The sequence below is a fragment of the Vipera ursinii genome (genome assembly GCF_947247035.1).
Source record: "Vipera ursinii genome assembly, chromosome: 3".
Classification (NCBI taxonomy): domain Eukaryota; kingdom Metazoa; phylum Chordata; class Lepidosauria; order Squamata; family Viperidae; genus Vipera; species Vipera ursinii.
The window spans coordinates 43,339,076-43,361,656 of NC_139516.1; the positions used below are offsets into that span (position 1 = coordinate 43,339,076).

The 22,581-nt window shown below is 38.9% G+C and overlaps 1 protein-coding gene across 2 annotated transcripts in view; it reads left to right on the forward strand.

Annotated features, from left to right (window-relative positions):
* RAB7B (RAB7B, member RAS oncogene family) overlaps nucleotides 1-21,064 on the forward strand; it is a 30,364-nt gene extending 9,300 nt beyond the window's left edge. For both annotated transcript variants that reach the window (XM_083357491.1, XM_083357492.1), the window contains 5 exons: nucleotides 6,723-6,786; nucleotides 10,803-10,929; nucleotides 12,063-12,278; nucleotides 13,702-13,827; nucleotides 18,510-21,064. In XM_083357491.1, the coding sequence (XP_083213617.1) occupies nucleotides 6,734-6,786; nucleotides 10,803-10,929; nucleotides 12,063-12,278; nucleotides 13,702-13,827; nucleotides 18,510-18,590 (603 nt within the window). In that variant the 5' untranslated portion in view covers nucleotides 6,723-6,733 and the 3' untranslated portion in view covers nucleotides 18,591-21,064. The remainder of the gene's footprint in view (nucleotides 1-6,722; nucleotides 6,787-10,802; nucleotides 10,930-12,062; nucleotides 12,279-13,701; nucleotides 13,828-18,509) is intronic.
* The last annotated feature ends 1,517 nt before the right edge of the window (nucleotides 21,065-22,581 follow it).

The following is a 22,581-nucleotide window of genomic DNA, read 5'->3' on the forward strand; positions in this document are numbered from 1 at the left end:
AAGAGTGTGGTCTGCCCCTTCTTTCGGTATCAAAAAAATATAGGCTTCTAACCATGACTTAGGAACTTTAGACTCCTTCAACACCATATTGAAGATGTCCTTCATATATTTTATAAGTAGATCTGTAAAAATTTTATAGATCTCTGCTGGTAGACCATCCGTACCAGGGGTTTTCCCTGTCCTGTCCCTTGATCGCAATCTCTATCTCTCCTTCCGTAACATCCTTATTTAACAAATCCCTAGCTGATTTTGGAAATTTGGGGAGGTTCGAACAGCCTAAGTATTCCTTAATTTTCTCCTCAGATATCTGCTTATTTGCATAGAGTTGTGAGAAAAATTCCTGAGCAATTTCTTTTTTTCGTTCATTATCCACCTGTATAACTCCTCTTATCTTGCAATTGATCTATCCGTCTACTTTCCCTTTCCTTCTTTAATTTATAGGTAAGCCAACAGCCTGCCCTATTGGCATGCTCAAAGTGATGTTGTCTGGCCATTCTCAGTTTATGAGCTAATTCCTCTTGGTCTAATAAAAGAAGTTGATGTTTACTAGCATCTACCGCTTCCTTGGCTTTAGCATCTAACGGATTAGTCTGCAGATTCCTCTCAGCGGTCCGCAACCTTGTTACCCACAATTCCCTCTCCTTGAATTTCTGTCTTTGCTTTCCACCTGTATATCTGATCGCTAACCCTCTCATATAAGCTTTAGCCCTATCCCACAGGGTCTGTATCGAGGTTTCACCATTATCGTTAACCATAAAAAAGGTTTCCATTTCTTTCTTTACCATCTGTTGGAATTCTATCTTTGTCAAGATACTTGTTCTCAACATCCACCTCTTATTACTTCTAATTATATCACCTTTCCATCTAACCAACAGTGGGTTATGGTCTGCCCAAATGCTAGGCTGTATCTCAATCTCTACCATATGTGCTTTAAATCCGTAGTGACCCACACCATATCAAGCCTCGACCATGATCCATGCCTGGGAGAAAAGAAGGTGTATTGATTTGTCTGAATGTGGAACGCTCGCCAAATATCTGTAAGACCCAGCTCGTCCCTCATATCCGCACACACTTTCTGAAGAGTTCTCCTGTTTTCTCTCTTTTGACTGTTCCCCAGTTTGTAGTCCAAGTCCCTATCAACTACTGCATTAAAATCGCCTAATATAGATACATGGTCATATTGTAGATCAATTGAGCTTTTGATACACCATTTTATAGAAATCAGATTGCCCATTATTTGGGGCATATATTCCCACCAAAAGGACCTGTAATCGGCCTATGCGTACCTCCAACTTTAAAATTCTTCCCTCATCATCCTTATAGATTAGTTTTGGTTCCAAGTGATTTCTAACACAAAAGATCACGCCTCTCTGCTTCTCATCTGCCAGCGCCACAAATAGCTCACCGAGTTCTGGACATTGCAGAACAGATTCATGTTGTTTTTTAATGTGAACTTCCTGAAGACATATAACATCCATATGCAATTTCAATAAATTTGTAAAAACCTGCTTCACCTGTGCATTCAGACCGTTTATATTTAACGAAAGCATATTTCTTCCCCCATCCTTACTTATCTACGTTCTTTGCTCTAGTAGTCTGTCTAGTTACCCGTTGGTTCCTCTCCTCGTCTCCCTTTCCTTCTCCTCCTACTGCTCCCTTCTTCTCCAACTCTCTATTTTGACCCTTACTATCTACCTCATCTAACTCTTCTCTTCCTCCATCCTTCTCCCAGATTATAAATTCACTCTCAAGGAATTCATCAGCCTCCTGGGGGGTTTCGAGATGTTTTCTTTTCCCCTGCCATGTCACCAAAAGCCCATCTGGGAGAACCCATTTGTATCTTATCCCATATTTGCGTAATTTTTTGTCAGGGCTTGGTAGTTCCGTCTTCGATCACGCACTTTCTTCAGAACCTGTCTCAAAATAGTAACCTGCCTGTCCGCATATTTTATCACCTGATTTCTCGATCTCTGATATACCTCCTCTCGTAGCGATCTCTTACTAAATTTTACGTGAACTTCCCTAGGGAGGTCCTGTCTCCTAGTATATGATGTAAACACCCGGAAGCACTCATCAATGCCATTGTGCACCATCTGCTTATCCTTCTGCAGCAACCCTGCCACCATCTCCACCATCTTTATTTCTAAATCTTCTTCCGGCTCTTCTCTAACATTTTGGAATCTCAGAATGCGAGCAGATTTCTCCATCTCTAGCAGAACTATATCATCTTCAAGCTGCTTATTAACTAGTAACTGTCGCAGCTCACACTTCTCCATCACTGCTTCAACCTTCTCAACCTTCGTAACTACTTGTTGTATCTGACCCTCATGTCTTTCCATTGTCACACAGACATCATTCAATCTTGTGGAGATTTGTTTCAATTTGTGCGCAAATTGTGGACTTCCGGTGTGATGTCAGAGGCAAGCAGAGCGGTAGAGAAAGTTATCCTGAACTGCCGAGCTTTGTTTTCTCTTTACCGTGCGGTTAAACGAGCCGTTGCCGATCGTGGAGTGATCGGCAAAGAAGGACAGAGGTCCAGGCTTGCCGGGAGTAGTGTGAACTTCCGGTGAAGTGAAGGACGGTCCTGATCTCCGGTAAGAGAAGAGGGCCCTGCTGAGAGGACATCGGGCCCACCGCCATGACAGAGCGCTTTTGGGGGAATGGAGCGGAAGCGGCGTTGGTATGGTATTAATTGAACTGTGAAAGAGGAACAGATCGCCCCCTTAAAATTGAGCTCGAAGGGATTCGGGAGGTGTAAGACTTGATTGCGGCTGGAAGTGGCAGAATAGTTTGACAATCAGCTGACAAGCGGCAGGAAGCTACCCCCTTCTGGCTTGGATGTGGATTGTATGGTGACTAAGCTATAGCTATAAATTAGCCACAGGGAACTGCAGGAGAGCGGCGAGGAACGTCTGCAAGAAGGGAGACTTGTAACATAGTTATATATATTTCTGTTCCTTTTTTCTGGTTCTTTATCTGTCAGCCCATTAGAATATTAATTAACTATTAGGGTGCTGCAGAGACTAGTTGATACTTACGGGTGGTTTTTTTCCTCTTCATAATTATATGCTCGTTTGGAGGAGGCTCTTCTTCTGCGTAACAGAAATGTCCAGCTCCTCATCAAAAATTGGGAAGAAGCTTTTGACATCTACGTCATCTGCTCCAATTACGACCCCACCTACCCTGCATAGATCCTTAGAGACTGTGGCAGCAGCTGAGAAGACACCTACGCTTCAAGGAATTCAGAATTTGTTATACTCCATACAGGAAGCTATGACAAAAAACCAGGAATCCACAGCAAAAGATTTGGCGGAACTGAAACAAGAGATGGGAGATATGCGTGGGGATATGAAGCACACATGTTCTTATGTTGGCATTTTAGTTTGTTTTTTTCAAATTTGATATTGAATAGAAGGGAGCAGGATCACTACATTTGAGCAATTCGAGAAATTGTAGCTTGAGATTTATCAGTAATAATAAAAATATGCTACATATGTATCAAGGATGGTTCCCCAAATGAATCCACATAGGTTTGGTTGAGGTGTGACCACAAACCATGGTCTGCCATGATGAGAATGAGAATGAACAATCGTAGCTTTGAGCTCATTTTTTTTTCCTGTTCCCCTTCCTTTGTAATAAGATCAAAATCTTTTAGTGAACAGTAAGCTATAGATTGACGCTGTGCCTGAATGCCCTAAGAATGCAATCTTAAAATCCTATTGTATGAGTAAAGGTAAAAAGGTAAAGGTTCCCCCGCACATGCGTGCTAGTCGTTTCCGACTCTAGGGGCCGGTGCTCATCTCCGTTTCAAAGCCGAAGAGCCAGCACTTGTCCGAGGACATCTCTGTGGTCATGTGGCCGGCATGACTAGATGCCAAAGGCATACGGAATGCTGTTACCTTCCCACCGGAGTGGTCCCTATTTTTCTACTTGCATTTTTACATGCTTTTGAACTGCTAGGTTGGCAGAAGCTGGGACGAGTAACAGGCGCTCACTCTGTTACGCGGCACTCGGGTTTCGACCCGCCAAACTGCCGACCTTCTGATCAACAAGCTCAGTGTCCCAACCCACTGAGCCACCGCGTCCCTAACATAATTGTATGAGAGAGAGAGATAATTTGATATATCATTATATTTGGTCACAATCAGCCAGGTATTTAGGCATTGATCTACCTATCAAATTATTCTCTAATAATGTGACTAAAGATAGATTTTTAAATTATTATTGTAATAATAATATTCCTGATTAGTCACAGTTGGAGCAACCATGGGAATTTAAAAACTATAACTCCAGGTGTTTGCACATCCTATATTTTGATGCATTAGAGATTGCAACTATCATATACATAAAATAAGCTATATTCTCCAATTTATTTTATTAGATAAAAACACTTAAGGACTCCCAGGGATTTCTAAAGAAGGCTGTCCTTTATTAGGGCTACATAATATTGAACCTTGGATGAGGGCAAATCAATGACAGTCAAGCCCAAGAAGACAAAGATTTTTTTTTCATTTAGACAAGAAGTAATATATCCATGGAGAAAGCCTTTGTTAAATGACAATGTATGGTGCTATCTCCCACATGTAGCAGCATCACTGGTAGGTTTGTTTAGAGCCCTTTGAGTGACAATCACCTCGTTGTCAGCTCTGTATAAAAGGTGTCCCAAGTTCTTTCTCCTTTCATTGCTGCAGAAACTACAGCATAAATGTGGGAATTATTGCAGGAAAGGCAGATGGAATCAAAGTTATAAAAGCGTCTTTTTATTTGTGTTCACATTTCCTTTTATTTAATACTTGGTGGTTTTTTTAGTGCATCTTAAATCTTATGATAAAAATGAACCCAAACAACATAAGCCACTATAAGCAGAGCAGCACAATTACAAATTCTCTGGTTCAAGCCATAATTAGCTGCTGATATTATTACGTACACAGCAAAGTAAAATCATTATTAATATTATTATTTGCTGTTTGCATATTATGGAGAGAATGTAGATTACCTGGGAAGCAGTTCACCAAGGTGGACAGCATAATAGAGTTGGAAGAGACTTTGGAGGTCTTCTAGTCCAGTGATGGCAAACATATGGCACGGGTGCCAGAGGCAGCACTCAGAGCTCTCTCTGTGGGCACCCGTTCCATGCCCTGGAGGTGACAACTGTCCCTCTTCAACCACGTGGCTGAATGCATCCTGGCACGGCTGGTTTCCCTCCCCCCCATCCCGTCCCTCCTGGCCTCACATGCTCTCCTTTTCCCAGGCACAACCCACTGCATCACTTCCTCAGCTGTTGGCTGACCATCCATCTCGGAGGCAGCTTCTTTGAACTGCTGGTGACAGGCTGCGGAGCCCCAGAGTGCGTCTGTCAAGGGGCCGGCAGGTTGTGACTACTGACGGACACCGTTGGCCCCATGCGCTTGCTGGCCTCTGTGTGCAGGGGCCGATGGTGTCAGGCAGCAGCTGCCCTTGCCTTGCCCCATGGCAATAGCACCCCCATCCTGCCTCACCTCATCCCACAGGATGAATCTCATACCTACCGCCCCACCTTCTAGAGACCTCCTGGAGCTCCCCCAACCCTGCCCACCCCCACAGTTGTCCCTTCCCATGAGCAACATTGAGGTGACCACACCCACCTTGGCCACACCCACCCAATCTTCCATAACCACCACAGCCACACCCACCCAGTGGGCCATGCCCACCTGGCACCCAGCAATAAATAAGTGGGTTTTGGGTTGCAGTTTGGGCACTCGGTCTCTAAAAGGTTCGCCACCACTGTTCTAGTCCAACCCCCTGCTCACAGCAGGAGACTTTATTCAATTCCAGGAGCTGGTTTGTGAGGGGATCCTGTTCCAGATCACGGGCTTAGTCTCCTGCTTATTTGTTCCTCCTCATTCAATAACTGCATCACCAGCTACAAGCTGTTTTATTTATTAGCAAAAAATAACCCAAGACATTCAATTTAACATCATCTTCACTGTAATTATAAAAAAAGTTTTTGCATGATATATAAATGGGGAAACACGCTATACAGGCATTGGTAAATGCCCTATGTATAATAGCTTGAGATAAGGAGCAAATTGATGGCTATTTAACAATAGTGGGGAACTAACCTTAGCCAGGAAGAAGAAAACAATCAGTTGAATGAGGTTAGAAAGAACATTTTGCATATTTTCTTTTTAAATCGACAGGTCATCCATCCTGACCCCACTTCTTGTTTGAAGCATGGAAATAGCAATTGTCTAATTATATTATAATGAGGACGTTATCTAGGATTAGATAACGTCCTCGTTATCTTTCTGGGGGTACTTCAAAGCAGAGAAGTCCTTGACGTGAAATCTCAGTTGCTCTCCACGCATAAGTATGAACAAGAAATTCCTTCCTTACTTCTTTTTCTTTTTATCACTTTCTAGATGGCAGGATTTAAGCCCCACAATGCCCCTGACACTGCTTAAAAATGTGAGCTCACCTGCTAAATCTGTCCACCTATTCTTTGTGACAAACAGACATTAAATCCTATACGGTATAATCCTTGAGAGAAGGTTTATTAAGGAGTCTTATCCAAAACCAAACATGCTTTTTCTGCAGTAAAACAAAATAAAACAGTAAGATACTTGGGATTTAATGCTTACTGCTGCTATGCTATGCTATATATGTGTTTCTGAATGACTTTCTGTTATTTTGGTGATTTGAGATACAAAATAATTGTTTCTTTTCTCCTTTTCACATTGTAGGTCCCACATTCATGGGTCCAAGTAAAAAAGTAGATTTGAAAATCATTATCATTGGAGCCTTGGGGTAAGCATATTTTAAAAATCTTTTCTAAGATGCATTTCTCTGTCATCGTGAACTCCCATTTTATTCTCGTAATAAGTTTGTGAGACCAGTTAAGGAGACATAAAACAATAAAATGGCAAGTGGCTGAAAGTCACAGGGCTGCATGGAGAATGATTTGAACTGGGATGTCCTCTTCTGACTTTGGCTTTCTAGTGACTATCCCAGAAGTGTTTGTTTATTTATGTAATTATGTAATCATCTTATAACAGTGAATATGGTGACATACAAAATCAGCAGTTACAAACAATAATCCATGATAACCAACTGGAGTATATATGCCAGCCATAAAACCATGCCAACAACATAACTCACCTAACCTCCTAGCCCAAATGTCAGCCAAGACAGCCAAGTCTTCAGAGTCTTACAACAAATAAGATAGTCTGGATCTTTACAGGGATGTTGTTCCACAGAGAAAGCAGGACTCCAATAAGATGACATTATTGAATAGAGGGGACCTGGAGCATGTGCCTTGGTTGGGAGTGATGTAGAGACTACTAGGTGGAGTAGTATAGAGAGTAAGGAAGATGACTTTGACAAAGATATGCAAAATCCATTGCTAGGGCAACAAGGGATTAAATATATTTTAAGTCCACAGAAGGCAGATAGTATTCTTTTATGACAATATGCTTCTGCAGCTCAGATGCTGTCTTATTCCTAATGCAAATAGGAGAAGGACGTACAACATAATCAGAGTGTATCTATCCACTAGATAGACCAGACCCAGTAATCAACTCCACAGGAAACTTAAAACTACTTTTACTGGTTGTAATAGAATCTTGCAAGTTTAAAATAAGTTGAAAATAATGGTGTATTTTTTTTCTGACATTGGAAAGAGGAAAGAATTTTTTCCATTAAAAATCAAAGTAGGTTCACATAATTATGTAGAGTTTAGAGTGGGAGAAGAGGAACTTTTGTAGTTTTAAATTTCAGGCATTTGTGAGCAGAATAGAAAAATATGGAATTCCAGCTTGAATTTGCTGCATAATGTTCACTAGCAAATCCTTATTCATTACTTCTTTTATAGTCCTGGCTATTTTTTTTCCCACCCAGATGGAATTTTTTTCTCTAAGTGAAGCAGAAGGGATACATTTTAAAGAATAGGCAGGTGGAGTTTAAGGACTCCTTAGACTAATTTGCTGGATAATCCTCATTCGTAAGTTCTCTGTTCCTCATTATTGATGAATTATAAATATGTATTTTGGGAAAATGTGTATTTTTTTTAAAAAAAGTTATTTATTTTTCACATTTCTGAACTGCCCGTCTCCCTCAAAGAGGGACTGGGAGGTGTACAATGAAATATTAACATATAATTAATTTTTAATTAAATGGTGCATATACTCTTAGAAAATGGAATTTCATGTCCATAAATACTTAAAATACTATTTCAGTTCTTGGAATTCCTCTTTCTAATATGATGTGGAAAAACTGCTGCAATAATGTTTTAAAGGATTGGTGATAGATATGTGAAATGCAACTGACAGTACATCATAAAATGTTCAATTTCTTTTTTTTTAACCCACCATAAAGTAAGTCAAGGAAAATTATGGATGTGACAGATGACTTTTGTGATTCAATAAAGGTGTTCCTTAAGCAACCCTCACTATCCAGATATATTAGTTTAGAAAAAAGTCCTTTGACATATGACCGTTGTAGTTAACCTATTTTTAAAAAGATCAAAGTACTTAGATGAATGTGCCATGGATTTATGACCAGTCACTCCAGAAAAAAATGGAATTTCTACTTTCTGACTTTAATAGGAATATTACACTAGAGCTATCTACTTTGTGCTACTAGTATGACCAGATTGAGTTAGCAATTTGTTAGTGATACGCTACAGATCAGATAAATAACAAGCAGGCAAAGAGAATATTTCTTTCTTTTTTAAGTTGTCTCTAGTTGAATGTTTATGGAGATTCTCAGGCATCCAGGTCATAGTTATCCCAAAGATGCTTTTTTCACAAGGTAACTGGACTACTTATTTTTCTTGGAAGACATTTCACTTCTCATCCAAGAAGCTTCTTCAGCTGATGCGAAACGAAACATCTTCCAAGAAAAACAAGAAAGTCCAGTTGCCTCGTGAAAAAGCATCTTTGGGATTGTCTCTAGTTTCTACTGTACAGTAGTTGCTATTTGCTTCCAAATAAACAATCCATAGGATTATTTTTGTCAATTACATTTGTATATTGTATATTGATCAATATTTGCAAACATATGCTATGCAAGATTAACTTGGAAGTTATTATCTATAACTAATTTGATGAAATAACTTCTTTGAAATAAATATTTGAATCACCCAGTTCATTGTTGAAACTGGATGGCTACAATTTTGAAATGGAGTTTGAGATATTCTCACAACCACCACCCCATAAACTGTTATGGGTATTTTTTTTAATGTTTTCCAAACTGCTGTGAGTGTTCATTAATGTAGTGGTATATATGTAAGCAAAAAAATAATATTTGTTAGTAAGTACTGTATATTATTTCTTTCTGAAGAAATTTATATGGTTACTAAGAGTCCACAAAAACTCATCATCACATTATAGTCTTAGTATGTTGCTTTCTTCCTATTCCCCCCCCCCCCACAACAACAACCTTGTTGTGAGGGGTGAGAGATTGGCCCACAGTCACTGAACAAGCCTCTGGGAGAGATGGACTAGAACAGGGTTGTCAAACTCAATTTCATTGAGGCCCGCATCAGCATTGCGGTTGCCCTCAGGGGGCTGGGTGGGTTTGGCCAGGGTGGGTGTGGCCTACTGGGTGGGCGTGGCTAGAGTGTGTATGGCCTGCTGGGTGGGCGTGGCCAACTCTACATCGTTCGCATCAAGGGTGCCTATGGGGGCCTGGGCAGGAGTGGGACAGATCTGAGGGTCTCTGGCAGAAGAAAGGTCTCTGAGCCAGGGCCAAGGCAGTGGGGGCCGTTCCCTTACTGTTTTCAGGATGGCTTCGTGGGCCACATGAAACCTCTTCACGGGCCAGATCTGGCCCCTGGGCCTTGTGTTTGACATGTCTGGACTGGAACCTGGCTCTCCAGCACTTTCACCATTATGCCTCACCAATTCCCATTGTATGAATTGCGACATAATATTTTGAGCATCCATATTTTTCTTCTGAAGCTGGGAGAGTTACAAGGAAAGAAAACAGAGTTTGCTGTCCCTGATCTAGGAGAATTATTGTATTCATTTGAATTTACATTTCTTTTATAATGTTTGTATATTGATTAGAGATTTTCCACTGTCCACTTGCAGATAAAGCAATTAGAATATGCCAGGGTAAATATATTAAACAGGTGTTGTATAAGAAAATTCATACAGCCCAACAAGTAGAAATCAGAAGACAAAGCAAAGAATAGAAATGGTGTTCTGGAAATTAAAAAAGTGACTACTTACAAAAATTACACCAAAGAGAGCCTGCTAAGTTTAAGAACAGATCGCAGTCCAAATATATGATTAAATGGCAACTCTAGGTGTTTTGTTGGCTAATACTGGGTCAGATAGATTATACTGAACACTTTCACTTACTCAACTAATACTTGCTATGCAGATATTAAAACCTGGATCATCATCAAAGAAACAAACCTGAATGATAGCACCATCAGTACATGGAGTGAAATGTCCAGACCATTCTCTTTTAGACACCAAGAAAGACACATCTTCTATAAATTACATAAGAACCTAGTGGGGAGATGAGCTCATATTTGTTGCTTGCAAACAAATATAAAAGCAATGGATACAGTGTCTGAGACAAGGCCATGCTGATCCCCTAAATTGCACAAAGAGTATAATTAAATAATTCTAACATTTCTACAGACTTATTTTAGTACAGGCAATAACTGATTAGGATTAGAATTCATCTTTGATTAGGATTTTCTGATTTCATCAGTTCAAGTGAAACAGAACATTAATGGACAATCTTTTAAAACATTCCAATCCAAACTTGTTGAAATGAAATTTGTATATGTGCTTCTTCTTTCACCACAGTGTAGGAAAAACTTCTCTCCTACATCAGTACATTCACAAGAGATTTTATGAAGACTATCGCACCACCCTGGGAGCTAGTATTTTGTCCAAAGTTATGGAAGTAGATCACACACCACTGAAATTGCAGGTGACAGATGTTTTAATGTCTCAGATCTCTTATTCCATGCTTAGCCAAATATTTATAGCTCAGTCAAATGTACTGCAAAGAAAAGACAGATATTGTGAAATACTTTCATATTTGTTGGCAGCAAATTTCCAAGGGAGATCAGAGCTTGACATTGTAAGAAGAAAATAATGTTAGTCTATGGTGGCAAAAAAATCAAGAGGAGTCTGGTAGCTGGCATTATTGAAGTGAGCTGCAGCTTACAAAGTTATGTGCTTTTTAATAAAATTTGTTAGGAAAGGATCTATCAGACTCCTTCAGAGCTTAAGAATTTATAATTGCATCTCTTACTAAAATGCTGACTTTGTTAATAATTTTTTTGTTTTTCACATAGTCACCTTTAAAGTGTTGGGTGTTCTGATGGTATTTTGGTTTTCCTTTGAGAAGATGAATCACCTACCTATATGTCAGTGACCTATAGGGAGGCAAGGTGGGAGTTCAGCAGCAAGCATAGTTAATCAGTTTGTGTAACAGCCTCTGCAAATTTGTCCCAAATTAGTCTTCTGCTAGCCAATTGCCTCAGTGAGCACCATTTTCTTGCTATTTCTTAACTGATAACACATCATTGTCAATATTCATATTTCATATAAACATAACCTTCATTATTGTCACCTGTGGAACTGAACCTGCTGCTCATTCATTCATACTCTTTTCCTTTCCTGAAGTATGCAGCATGACTCCTTGTTCAGATGTTTCCCTCAATATAAAGCAAGGGAGGCTTTCCTTGTGTTATTCAGTGTGCCTCGGAGATAGCTGCCTGTCTGACTGTATTTTTTGCTTAATATTAGGAAGGAAGGAGATATTACAAAGCAAAGCATCCACTTCCGGTACCCTTGATGTTATATGAATGCTTTTGAGGCCCACAGTAGCCCCACTAGAATGGTAAAGAGCATTCCAAGCATCCCATCCCTATATTCTGATATGTAGGGATTTTGAAAATATCGCTCCCCGTTATAAGATCCATTTTGTGAACAGGTTAATATATTCTCATAGTTATGTAATGAGTGCGCTTATCAAATATAATTACGACTGAACTGTAGAATAGTAATGTTTTTGACATTACAAATACTAACACTTGTATGTTCCTCCTCCTTTAGATTTGGGACACTGGAGGCCAGGAACGATTCCGGTCCATTGTGTCCACCTTCTACAAAGGTTCAGATGGTTGCATGCTGGCTTTTGATGTCACAGATATGGATTCTTTTGAGTCCTTGGATGTTTGGAGGAATGATTTTCTTCAGAAAGTCAACTCTACAGGGCAAGGCTTCCCAATGGTTGTGCTGGGGAATAAAATTGATCTGAAAGATCGACAAGTAAGAGATGGAAGTAGAAATAAGAAGGGAAGTTGAATAAAGAGCTGTCCAATCAGGGTCTGAGAACAAATTTTCAGTTTGTTCTCAGATAATAAACTTAAAGAAAAAGTAACATTTTTGTAACACAAAGAATTATTTGCATCTTTACCATGCTACTTATTATAGGACTTTCCCATCTCCAGATATTGAATATTGGAACTAAGTTGTGTTTGTGCAGAAGGTCTGCATTCCTCTGGATTCCTTTTGTTAGCTATCAAAATGGATAGGATCTCGTCTAGCCTCTGAATAATGCAAGAAATCTTGCTGCTGAGCTTCTACAGCAGATGGTTGTCCAGCCCTTGCATAAGTCCTTCAGTGAAAAATATCTTCTGCATTATACGAAAGTATAACTGTTTTTAAGAAATTGTTCCTTGTATTTGAATGAAAATTACCCTCTACTAGAATTAGACCTGTATTAAAACAAAACTGTGTAGCATGTATTCCCTGTCAATTAGCTTGTCTTCTCCAAGGATCTCTGATGCTTCAAGAATATATTCGTTTAACCACTATATAAAACTTTCCTAGTACAACTCAAGATAAGATTATTATTGTTTATGTATTATATTATAATTTATTGCACACAACAATGTATAATTTTTTTGGCCATTTAACTATTGCTTTAGCTGGTGTTGCCTTAATATGTATCGAGTTCTTTCAAAGAACCTAGGATGTCGTAATGTATCGGCATAGATACATCGGCATACACAGTTGAGGTAGTCCTCAAATTATGACCACAATTGAGCCCAACATTTCCATTGCTAAGCAAGTGAAGTTTGCCCCATTTTAAAAACTTTCTTGCCACAGCTGTTAAGTGAATTATTGCATTTGTTAAGTTAGTAATCCGGTTGAAAAGTAAATCTGGCTTCCCCATTGAATTTGCTTGTCAGAAGGTGGCTAAAGGTGATCACATGACCCTGGGACACTGGAACAGTCATAAGTATGAACCAGTTGCCAAGTGTCTGAATTTTGATAATGTGACCACGGGGATTCTGCAATGGTTGTGTAAAAAAAAGGTATAAGTCACTTTTTTCAGTGCCATTGTAGCTTTGAATAGTCATTAAATGAACTGTTGGGAGTTGAGAACTACTTGTATATATGCGGATCCAAGCAGTGTGACTTTTGCATTTGACAGATGGAAATTCTGTCAATGTGCAGATTTTCTATGTGCCATCCAAGATTCATGATACGATACGATACGATATGATACATGATATGATGTATTATGTATTATGTTATACTATACATTATATATTTGATATTATTTATTATTAATATTCCATTATTTGGGGAGGACAACTATAAACAGCACTTTCATTGCATTCATTTCAATCATTCTTGAAAGAAACAGCTAATCATTTTGTTTTTATTATTATTATTATTTTAGGTGTCCAAAGAGGTGGCTTCATCCTGGTGCAAGGAGAAAGATCTAGCATATTTTGAAGTTAGTGCCAAAAATGATATTAATGTGGTGCAGGCTTTTGAGACCCTGACAAGGCAAGCCCTATCCAGAGTAAGTAGCCAATTGCTTATAAGAAATAGAAAATCTGTTCTCTTTTTTTTATTGAAAAGTTTTAACATACATTTTATCTTTAACAATCCCCCCTCCCCCTCCCGTACCCATCCCTCCCTACCCCTCCCCCCGACTTCCCAGAGCTAAGTACAAGGTATAAAAACAAAAAAAAAACAATCATAAACATCCATATGCTAACAACCATAAACTCTAAAATCTATCACTCTCTAGCTCATATAGGATAACTACAAACGCTATTACTATTAAATATAAAAAAAGGAAAAAAGAAAAAGAAAGGAAGACTTATTCAAATGCTACATGAAACTTTTTAGTCCCATATTTGTTCTGGATATACTCAATCCATTTTCTCCACTCCATAATATAACGTTCTTGCGAGTGATCTTTCAAGTAAGCCGAGATCTTTGCCATCTCTGCCAGGTCAGAAACCTTTAAAGTCCATTCTTCTACAGTCGGCAGTTCCTCCTTCTTCCAATATTGACCTATTAAGAGTCTTGCTGCCGTAATTAAATTCAACATCAGCTTAGTGTCCACAACCGTAGCATCTGTAATTATACCTAACAAAAAAAGTTGCGGACAAAACTTTATCCTTTGCTTGAAAATCTTCTGCATGTTCCACCAAATTTTTATCCAAAAGGCCTTAACCTTTTTACAAGTCCACCATATGTGAAAATATGTTGCATCTTCATCGCCACACCTCCAGCACTTAGGCTGATAATTCGGATACATACTTGCAAGCTTCTTAGGATCTAGATGCCATCTATAAAACATTTTATAAAAGTTCTCTCTTAAGTTTTGAGCTTGTGTAAATTTTACGTTCCTCACCCAGATCTTTTCCCACGTGTCCATTGTAATAACTTCTTGGATGTTTTGGGCCCATTTTATCATACAATCTTTAACAAGTTCTGTTTCTGAGTCAATTTCTATCAATGCAAGATATATCCGTTTGATATGTGCTGGACTCTGCTTTCTAATTTGCTTTATCAGATTTTCATCAGTCATTGTAAAACCAATTTTCTGATCTTCTTTCCACCTGGCCCGTAGCTGAATATATTGGAACCAAGTTTGAACAATCTTCTCATCTCGCAAGAGAGTGTACGGTTTCAGACACCAGACATTTCTTTCCAAACTTAAAATCTCCTTATACGTAGTCACATCATGTTTAAAACCAACATTTATATTTTCTATTGCGTGTTTTGGGATTGCCCACAATGGTATCCTGCAATCTAACTTATGTCTATACTTCTTCCAAACTCTCAACAATGCCTGTCTTAAAATATGCGCTTTAAACACATTATCTACCTTTTTATCATACAACAAATATGCATGCCAGCCAAACAACAAGTCGTGGCCCTCAAGATTTAATAATCTCTCTTGTGTCAAATTAATCCAATCACTTATTCCTGCTAACGCAGCAGCTTCATAATATAATTTAAGATTGGGCATTTTAAGACCACCTCTTTCACGAGTATCCTGCATAATCTTAAGTTTAACTCGTGGCCTTTTCCCTGCCCAGACAAATTTGTTGATACCTCGCTGCCATTCCTCCAGATTAGAATCTTTCTTAAGAACCGGTATCATTTGAAATAAGAATAAAAATTTAGGCAGGACATTCATTTTCACTGCTGCGATTCGCCCCAACAAAGACAATTGCAATTTTTCCCAGCTCTCCATTTCTTTTTGAATTTTTCCCCATAATTTTTCATAGTTATTTTTATATAACTTTGTATTAGAGGGTGACAAAAACACCCCCAAGTATTTGACCCTTTTAGCAATCTCAAATCCAGTTAATCCTTCTAAAAGAGCCTTTTGCGATACTGTCATATTTTTGGCCAGAATTTTAGTTTTTCGTGCATTAACTTTAAATCCAGAAACCAGGGAGGTTTAGCTGCCATCTTTTTACTTTCACTTGTTGCGCACTTTCACTTTAAGTTTATAAAGTCCATTAAGCTAGAGAGTAAAAATAAAAGTCCTCTTCACCTTGTCCTCCTGTACCGCTCTGCCTGCTCCTTTTTATTCCAGGGTCTTTCCTTCTGGCAGGGGTGGTCGCAAACGCCTGGCTCTGCTCCAAAAATCCCGGAGCAGAGACGCTGAACAGCTGGGAGCAACCCAGGCTACGGGGGAGTTCAATCCTTCAGCCGCCCAAGCTTTAAGCTCAGGCGGCCCCGGAGAACTCAACCCCTACCTGGGGCCTCACCCCCTCCTCTTCTCCCAAGGAGGGGGCTTCAAATCCACCCGAACAGCTGATCGGTGCTGTTTCGGGTGAAAACAACACAGCTGAGCAGCGGGCAGCCCGAAACGGCTGTCTCCGGCGCCGCGCCGCCACCAGAAGTCCAAAATCTGTTCTCTTTTGTACAGCAAAGACATGCCTGCAATTCAGAATAACAGTTCATCAATGGTAGACTAAAATCTTCAAAAGTATAAGCCATATAAATATTTAATGATCTAATTTGCTTTCTTCCAACAAACCTGTGAAGATCAGAAAAGGGAGAAAACATTTTTTTAAAATAGCAAGGGACTGTATGCTGTAGTACAGTAAGACCAGATTAGGGACAGATCATTGTGGCAAATTCTAACTATGAACACTAAGAGTCAACAACAATTTGATAGCAATCAATCAGTCAATCAATAATCAGTAAACTGTAGAATCTAAAAGATATTTCTCTGTGATCAATTTCTGGAAAATTGGATTTTTAGTGCAAACTCCTTTTCTTCCCTGGCCACATAAATACTTTGGCAACTGGCCAGTCCTCACCTGGTTAAAAAAAGTTGAACAGCCTCAAGGTTTTTCTTCGTTAATTCCAAATTGAGAGGATAGGAAATAAAACAAAGAACCGCTGATGTTTTAAAAGTGGGAAAATAATATTTTTCATCCATTGTGTGTATATATTCCCATGTATACATTCTGATGATGATGGAACATGTGAAGGAAATAGCACTATTCTGATGATTTAAGTGACCTCAAAAAGAAACAATATATTGGCACTGAATAGTCTTTTAAAATCTGAAGTTCTCTGGATATATTGGATTACAACTACCAATTGCCTCAGAACCACACCATTTAAAAATTGGAGAGAGCTATTTTTATTATATGTTTTTCAGTAGAGCTTCTGCGTGTTTGTACCTGCAAGATCCAAGTCAAATTCTCTGTGGCTTAATCTCCTTCTACAGCGCCTGATTCTAATAGAAATCAAGGTAGCTGGAATGAAAGCTCTTTAATATAAAAATTGTTACACATGTTTCAATCTACAAGTTACGAGAGAGACTCCATATCTGCCAGGATTATTGTAATGAAGATAAGATTAGTGAGACTGTCATTTAAGTCATTAGCTAAAGGAAGATGTAATAGCTAAAATTAATTATAAGCTGGCCTAAAGTACATTGGTTCCCTTAACTCAGCAGTCCCCAATATTTCTGGCTCTGTGGACCAGTGGTGGCGTGGGGGGGGGAGGAGAGTAGATGGTTATGCACGTGCACACACACTGCTTGCACAAATGCAGTTTCACGCGCTTGCATGCTCGTCTGCCGCTTGCACAACCCAGTTCCTAAAGGGCCGCGACCTGGCAATGGACCATGGGCCCAGGAATGGGAACCCCTGTCTTATCTCATATTTTTTGTACTAGCTCTACTGTCAAAACATGAAACTTGGATTTCTTTAGGGCATTTTAATGAAGATATTGTCTGGCTGTGGATTTTAGCTTCCTTTTTTCCCCCTTATGACCAAGTAAAAGCCATGTGTTTTGCCTAATGAACCATGATTGATGAAGACACTCTGGTTCACCACAAGGTGTTGCTATTTGCTCACATTGTCATATGCAGAAATGTAAAGATTTTCCTTCCACAGTCTGGTTCTTGGCTTTTTCTTTGATGAATCACATGATTAGTGGATTACATAAAAGCAGAAATCTGTGACCAAAAGACGCAGTGGGTAGGAAGGCTTTGATGCTCTCTGAACCGTTGCCAGAAAAACATGACAGCTTTGATTTTCCTGCAACTAATGATTTTGTATTATATTAAACAATACATGTCTTTTTGTCTTATGCTTACATTGCGCAGGAATGTTCTTGGACTCTTCTAAAATACAGATGATGGCACTGAAAATTTTATCCATTTTTAAAAAATATAAGTTTTGGTTGTATTGTTTTTTTCTTCCTCCAAGCAGTACAAAGTGGCTGGCTTTCAAACTTTCTTAAGAAGTTTAAGAAAGAGCTTTGAATTGGGAAGGAAATCTGCATTTGTGAGATTCTATATTTGAGGGAAAAAATATGGAAAATCGAAATGACATAATGAATAAGGAATAAAGTTTTCTCCAATTGGAGGGCTCTTAACAAAAACAATTAAAACACATTGGACAGCCAGCTTTCCCTTAGAATAACCTCATTCACTGTAATAAGAAAAAGAAAATAAAGCACCCCTACAGCCAAAGTGGAGGTGTTTTGTTTTTTTTAAAAAAATGACATTTTATAAATTCCATGAATGTACCAGGCAGTTCCATAATAAAATCCTCATCTGCCTATCCCCATATATCTATTTCTTAGGGGAGATTGCTGTCTATACAATTTTCAAATGATTGGCCAAGTAATTACATGGTCATATCCTACAAAATGATTTTTTATATTTAAATTGTAGATTTATATTTTTAATTATTTATATTTTTCTCTTAGCATCAAGGGGTGATTGAGAGCTACCTAACTGAATCTATAAAGCTAAGTCCGGAAGATCAGCCCACAGCAAGATGTTGCTGACATCTCGTTTGGAATGATTGACATTTGGATACAGTTTAAAAGCTGGCACATGAAACAGATGCTGCTACTGGGGAATGCTGCCCATCAGGGTGAAAGATGAACTAATAACAATATTGCCCTCTGGCATCCCAGCAAATATGGAACAGACTGCTCGTGAACACACAGACATTTAGAAATCAACATCAAGTATTGGGAAAATATTTACCAAGATGAAAGACTTATGCCCTTACTGTATCAGTCAGACCCTTCTCAGATGCCATTTTGAAGTTCAGATTTATGTTCCAGAACACTCCATGGAATGATCTGATCTCGTATTGAAACTGACTCCTAGTTTTTGTCATGTTCTTTTGGTAAAACTATAGTAGCTAATATCTGGATCATCTTGGAAAGGCTTGGTGTTTTCTAGATATGCCTTAATTCCCAGATGGTACTTAATTCCCAGAAGGTGTTAGAGTGGGTTGGGGAAAGTGGATCTACATAGTTCAGGAACTGCTACTTAATGTACATATGTAGTACCATAGGTATATGTCTCATTTTATTCCCACAACAACTGTCATGTGAGGTATGTTGAGTTGAGAGAGAGTAACTTGCTCAAAACCATTCATTGTACTTCCATGCTAAAGAATTGACTACAATGAGTTGCATAGTCTGGGTCCAACATTCAACCCCTAGATCACCCTAGTTACAGCTCGGTTTCCCCTCTCAGTTCCTGCCCTTGAAAATACAATGTTAATCTAAGAATATTGATTTTACAGCAGAAATGCAAAACTTTTAATATTTGTTTATTAATATTGTACAGAATTGGAAACTAATATCACATAGGTATATGATTCTTTTTGTATAGAAACAGAGGGTCTTGAGCAAAAAAAATACTGTAAAACTATACATGTAGATTCCATTTTCAGGGTGCTTATATTTTGTAGAAGGTTAGTGCTTACTTAAGCAGGTTTATAGAGAATTTTTAAAAAATACTAAAGAGAAATGAAATATTGGAAAAGGGAATATAATAGAATCAATTTGTACATGGAAATATATAGCAGACATTTGAAAAAGGGATTTCTTTTTAAAAAAATTGGATATGTAGTTCTTTCTTACCATTGTTCAAAGATCCTGTTTTTTACTGAAAAGAGTTTCAGATGTGAATTGTATTTATATGCCATAGATCAGGGCTTTTCAACCAGTGGTACCATCTGTGGTACCATCTGTGGTACATTGGCACCTGGCAGGTGGTACGTGACCATCCTAGAAAAGTGGTAGCCGGGGAGGGGAATGAGCTGAACTGGTGGCAGCACCGCACAAGCCTGAGCGAGAGACGGCTGGAGCTGCAGGGCTGTCAGGGTTCAGCGGAAGTGCCAGGATCAGCGCCAGACTCCAGCTGGAGCTCAGCACTGATCCTGGCACGTCTGCTGAGCCCAGAAGAAGCGCTGATCAGCTGGAATGTTGCAGCATCTCCAGGGTCTTGTGATTTACATTCAGATGCTTGGCAACTGATTCATGTTTATGATGGTCACGGTGTCCCAGAGTCATGTGAAGTGACCAAAACCTGCTACAAGCACCCAGCAGAGGGGGGGAATAAAAGCCAAACACCCCCCACCCCCGCTGCCAATCCTCAACAGAAATGCTCACAACAATGAAAACCTCAGACAGGAGAAAGAGCGCCACCGGGCGGGCAGGCAGGTGTCTTGCTTGGCTGTGGCTTGGGGGGCACTTTTTTCAGTGCCATTGAAAGTTTGAACAGTCACTAAGCAAACTGTTGTAAGTCAAGGACTACCTGTACTTCATCACTTTTTTCCTTTTTTTGGGGTGACACCTTGCTAGGCGACTGGTGGTACTTGGATGTTGCCATATCCTAAAAGTGGTACAATGGGTGAAAAGGTTGAAAAGCCCTGCCATAGATTGAAGCCATTTTCAGAAAAGATGTTCTCACATTGTATGGAAATTGGAAGCATAATCAGGCCAATTATAGTTGTGCCAGCCTGCTGTCTGCTTCTTTGTTGGATATACTTACAAGAAGGAAGAACGTAGGTACTGGAGAAAAATACTTTCTTCCTGTAATAGTTAATGATGCATAAGTATGGATCAAGGAACAGATAAATTAGAACACAAGAGATATAGATCAGGTCAAGACTAGCTGGTGCAAGCATCTGTTCTTTGCTCATATATTGATTGAATGTGTCACCTTCTTTTAAACTAAAAAAAAAGGCTGGACTAATATTAAAAATATATAGCTCAGCCAGCGCAGACAACAACTGTAATAAAATTATTGTTAAGTTAATAAGGATTTTTATTGATTTCCATCTTATAAAAGGACCACATGGAGCCTGAACTGATATCTCATTGCAAGCCAGAATGAATTGGGCAGGGAAATATGATCTCGTGAATCTCTTTTGTAAATATTTTGTTGACTGTACTACTTGAGCACCTTGGAATTCAGGTTTGGCTGTTGAGGACCCAGCCAAATTCATTTTTGGATATTGTGCTGCCAACTCAATTAAAATTGAATTTAATAATTAGAGATGTGAAATTACTCAACTGGAAGAAAGACCTCAAATGCACAGTCGTAGGATCAGTGTGCCTAGTAGTATTATTCCTGAATGGATCTTAGAATTTTAACTGAGTGTACAAATTGTATATAAATTAGTAGTGTGATTGTCCATATACATGAGCAGTATTGATGCAGTCTTGAAATGTGTATTTGGGGACTGCATTAATAACTCATAAGAAATGGCAGTTATTGTATTGAGAACTGTATTACAGATCTGAATGATCAATAGGGGGCAAAAAAAACTAACATATCAGTCCACAGCTGGGCTGGATTATGGATTTTTTGATTGGATTCCTGCATTGAGCAGAGTAAGTTCTCCATAAATATCTACAAGTTAGTGGGCTGTTACAAGAGAGTGAGCCAGAATATAGAGGATATAATACATGTGGCCAAAGATACGAACACGTAAAAACAGTTTTCCTTAAAAAGTTTTTCCTAAACATTTTTTTAAAAGTCGGTTGTGAGACTCTAGCTCGTAAAAGGGATTATTCAAGCATATTTCTTTGTCCCACTAAAATTATTGAATGCTGCATATTCAGTTTAATCAATCAATTCACTTGGGTATTCAATATTTATTACAAAAGGAAAGCTAATCAAGGATGACACCTGAGTCGGTGTTAATTCTATATAAGATTTAAATTCACATACCGGTAATAATATGGCTTGTTTAATTGTGAGTTATCTTATGTGAATCCAGTCACTGGTATTTATAATCTATGATTTGTGGACCAAATGGCCACCTTTCTGAGATTCTGAATTTAGGTAGGTCACGGTCACAGTGGCACGATCGTATCACGTAAAGTGACAGAATTGCAATTTTTCATTATTTTGCTTGGGTCAGGGGTAGGCAACCTTGGCTCTTTTATGACTTGTGGACTTCAACTCCCAGAATTCTTGAGCCAGCTATATTCTGGGAGTTGAAGTCCATGCGTCATAAAAGAGCCAAGGTTGCCTACCCCTGCCCTGGGTACTTGTTAGTTTTTTTAAAAAAACACCTGTTTCAGACTTAGATTTTTGTGTGTGTTGTGTGTTCTGCCTTGGAATATCAGAATGCTGTTGTGACCTTTTCACTTTAATGTGAATGTGGTCAGAGGAGATTCAGGTTTCCATTTCAGTTTCAAGGTGCCCATACAAATATAAATAATATAAATAATACAAATTCAATAAATAATAGCTCAGCAAAAGTAAATCCAGTAATGAAAACCACAAAGCTGGTGGCTACTGCAGGGGTAGGCAACCCTGGCTCTTTTATGACTCGTGGACTTCAACTCCCAGAATTCCTGAGCCGGCTGGCTCAAGAATTCTGGGAGTTGAAGTCTACAAGTCATAAAAGAGCCAAGGTTGCCTACCCCTGGGCTAGTGGATAGAATGACTATTTTCAACTCTCATTTGCTTGGTTTCTCAACTGCTTTTCTAGTCAGGGTCAGTTTAGACAACTGAGTTTAA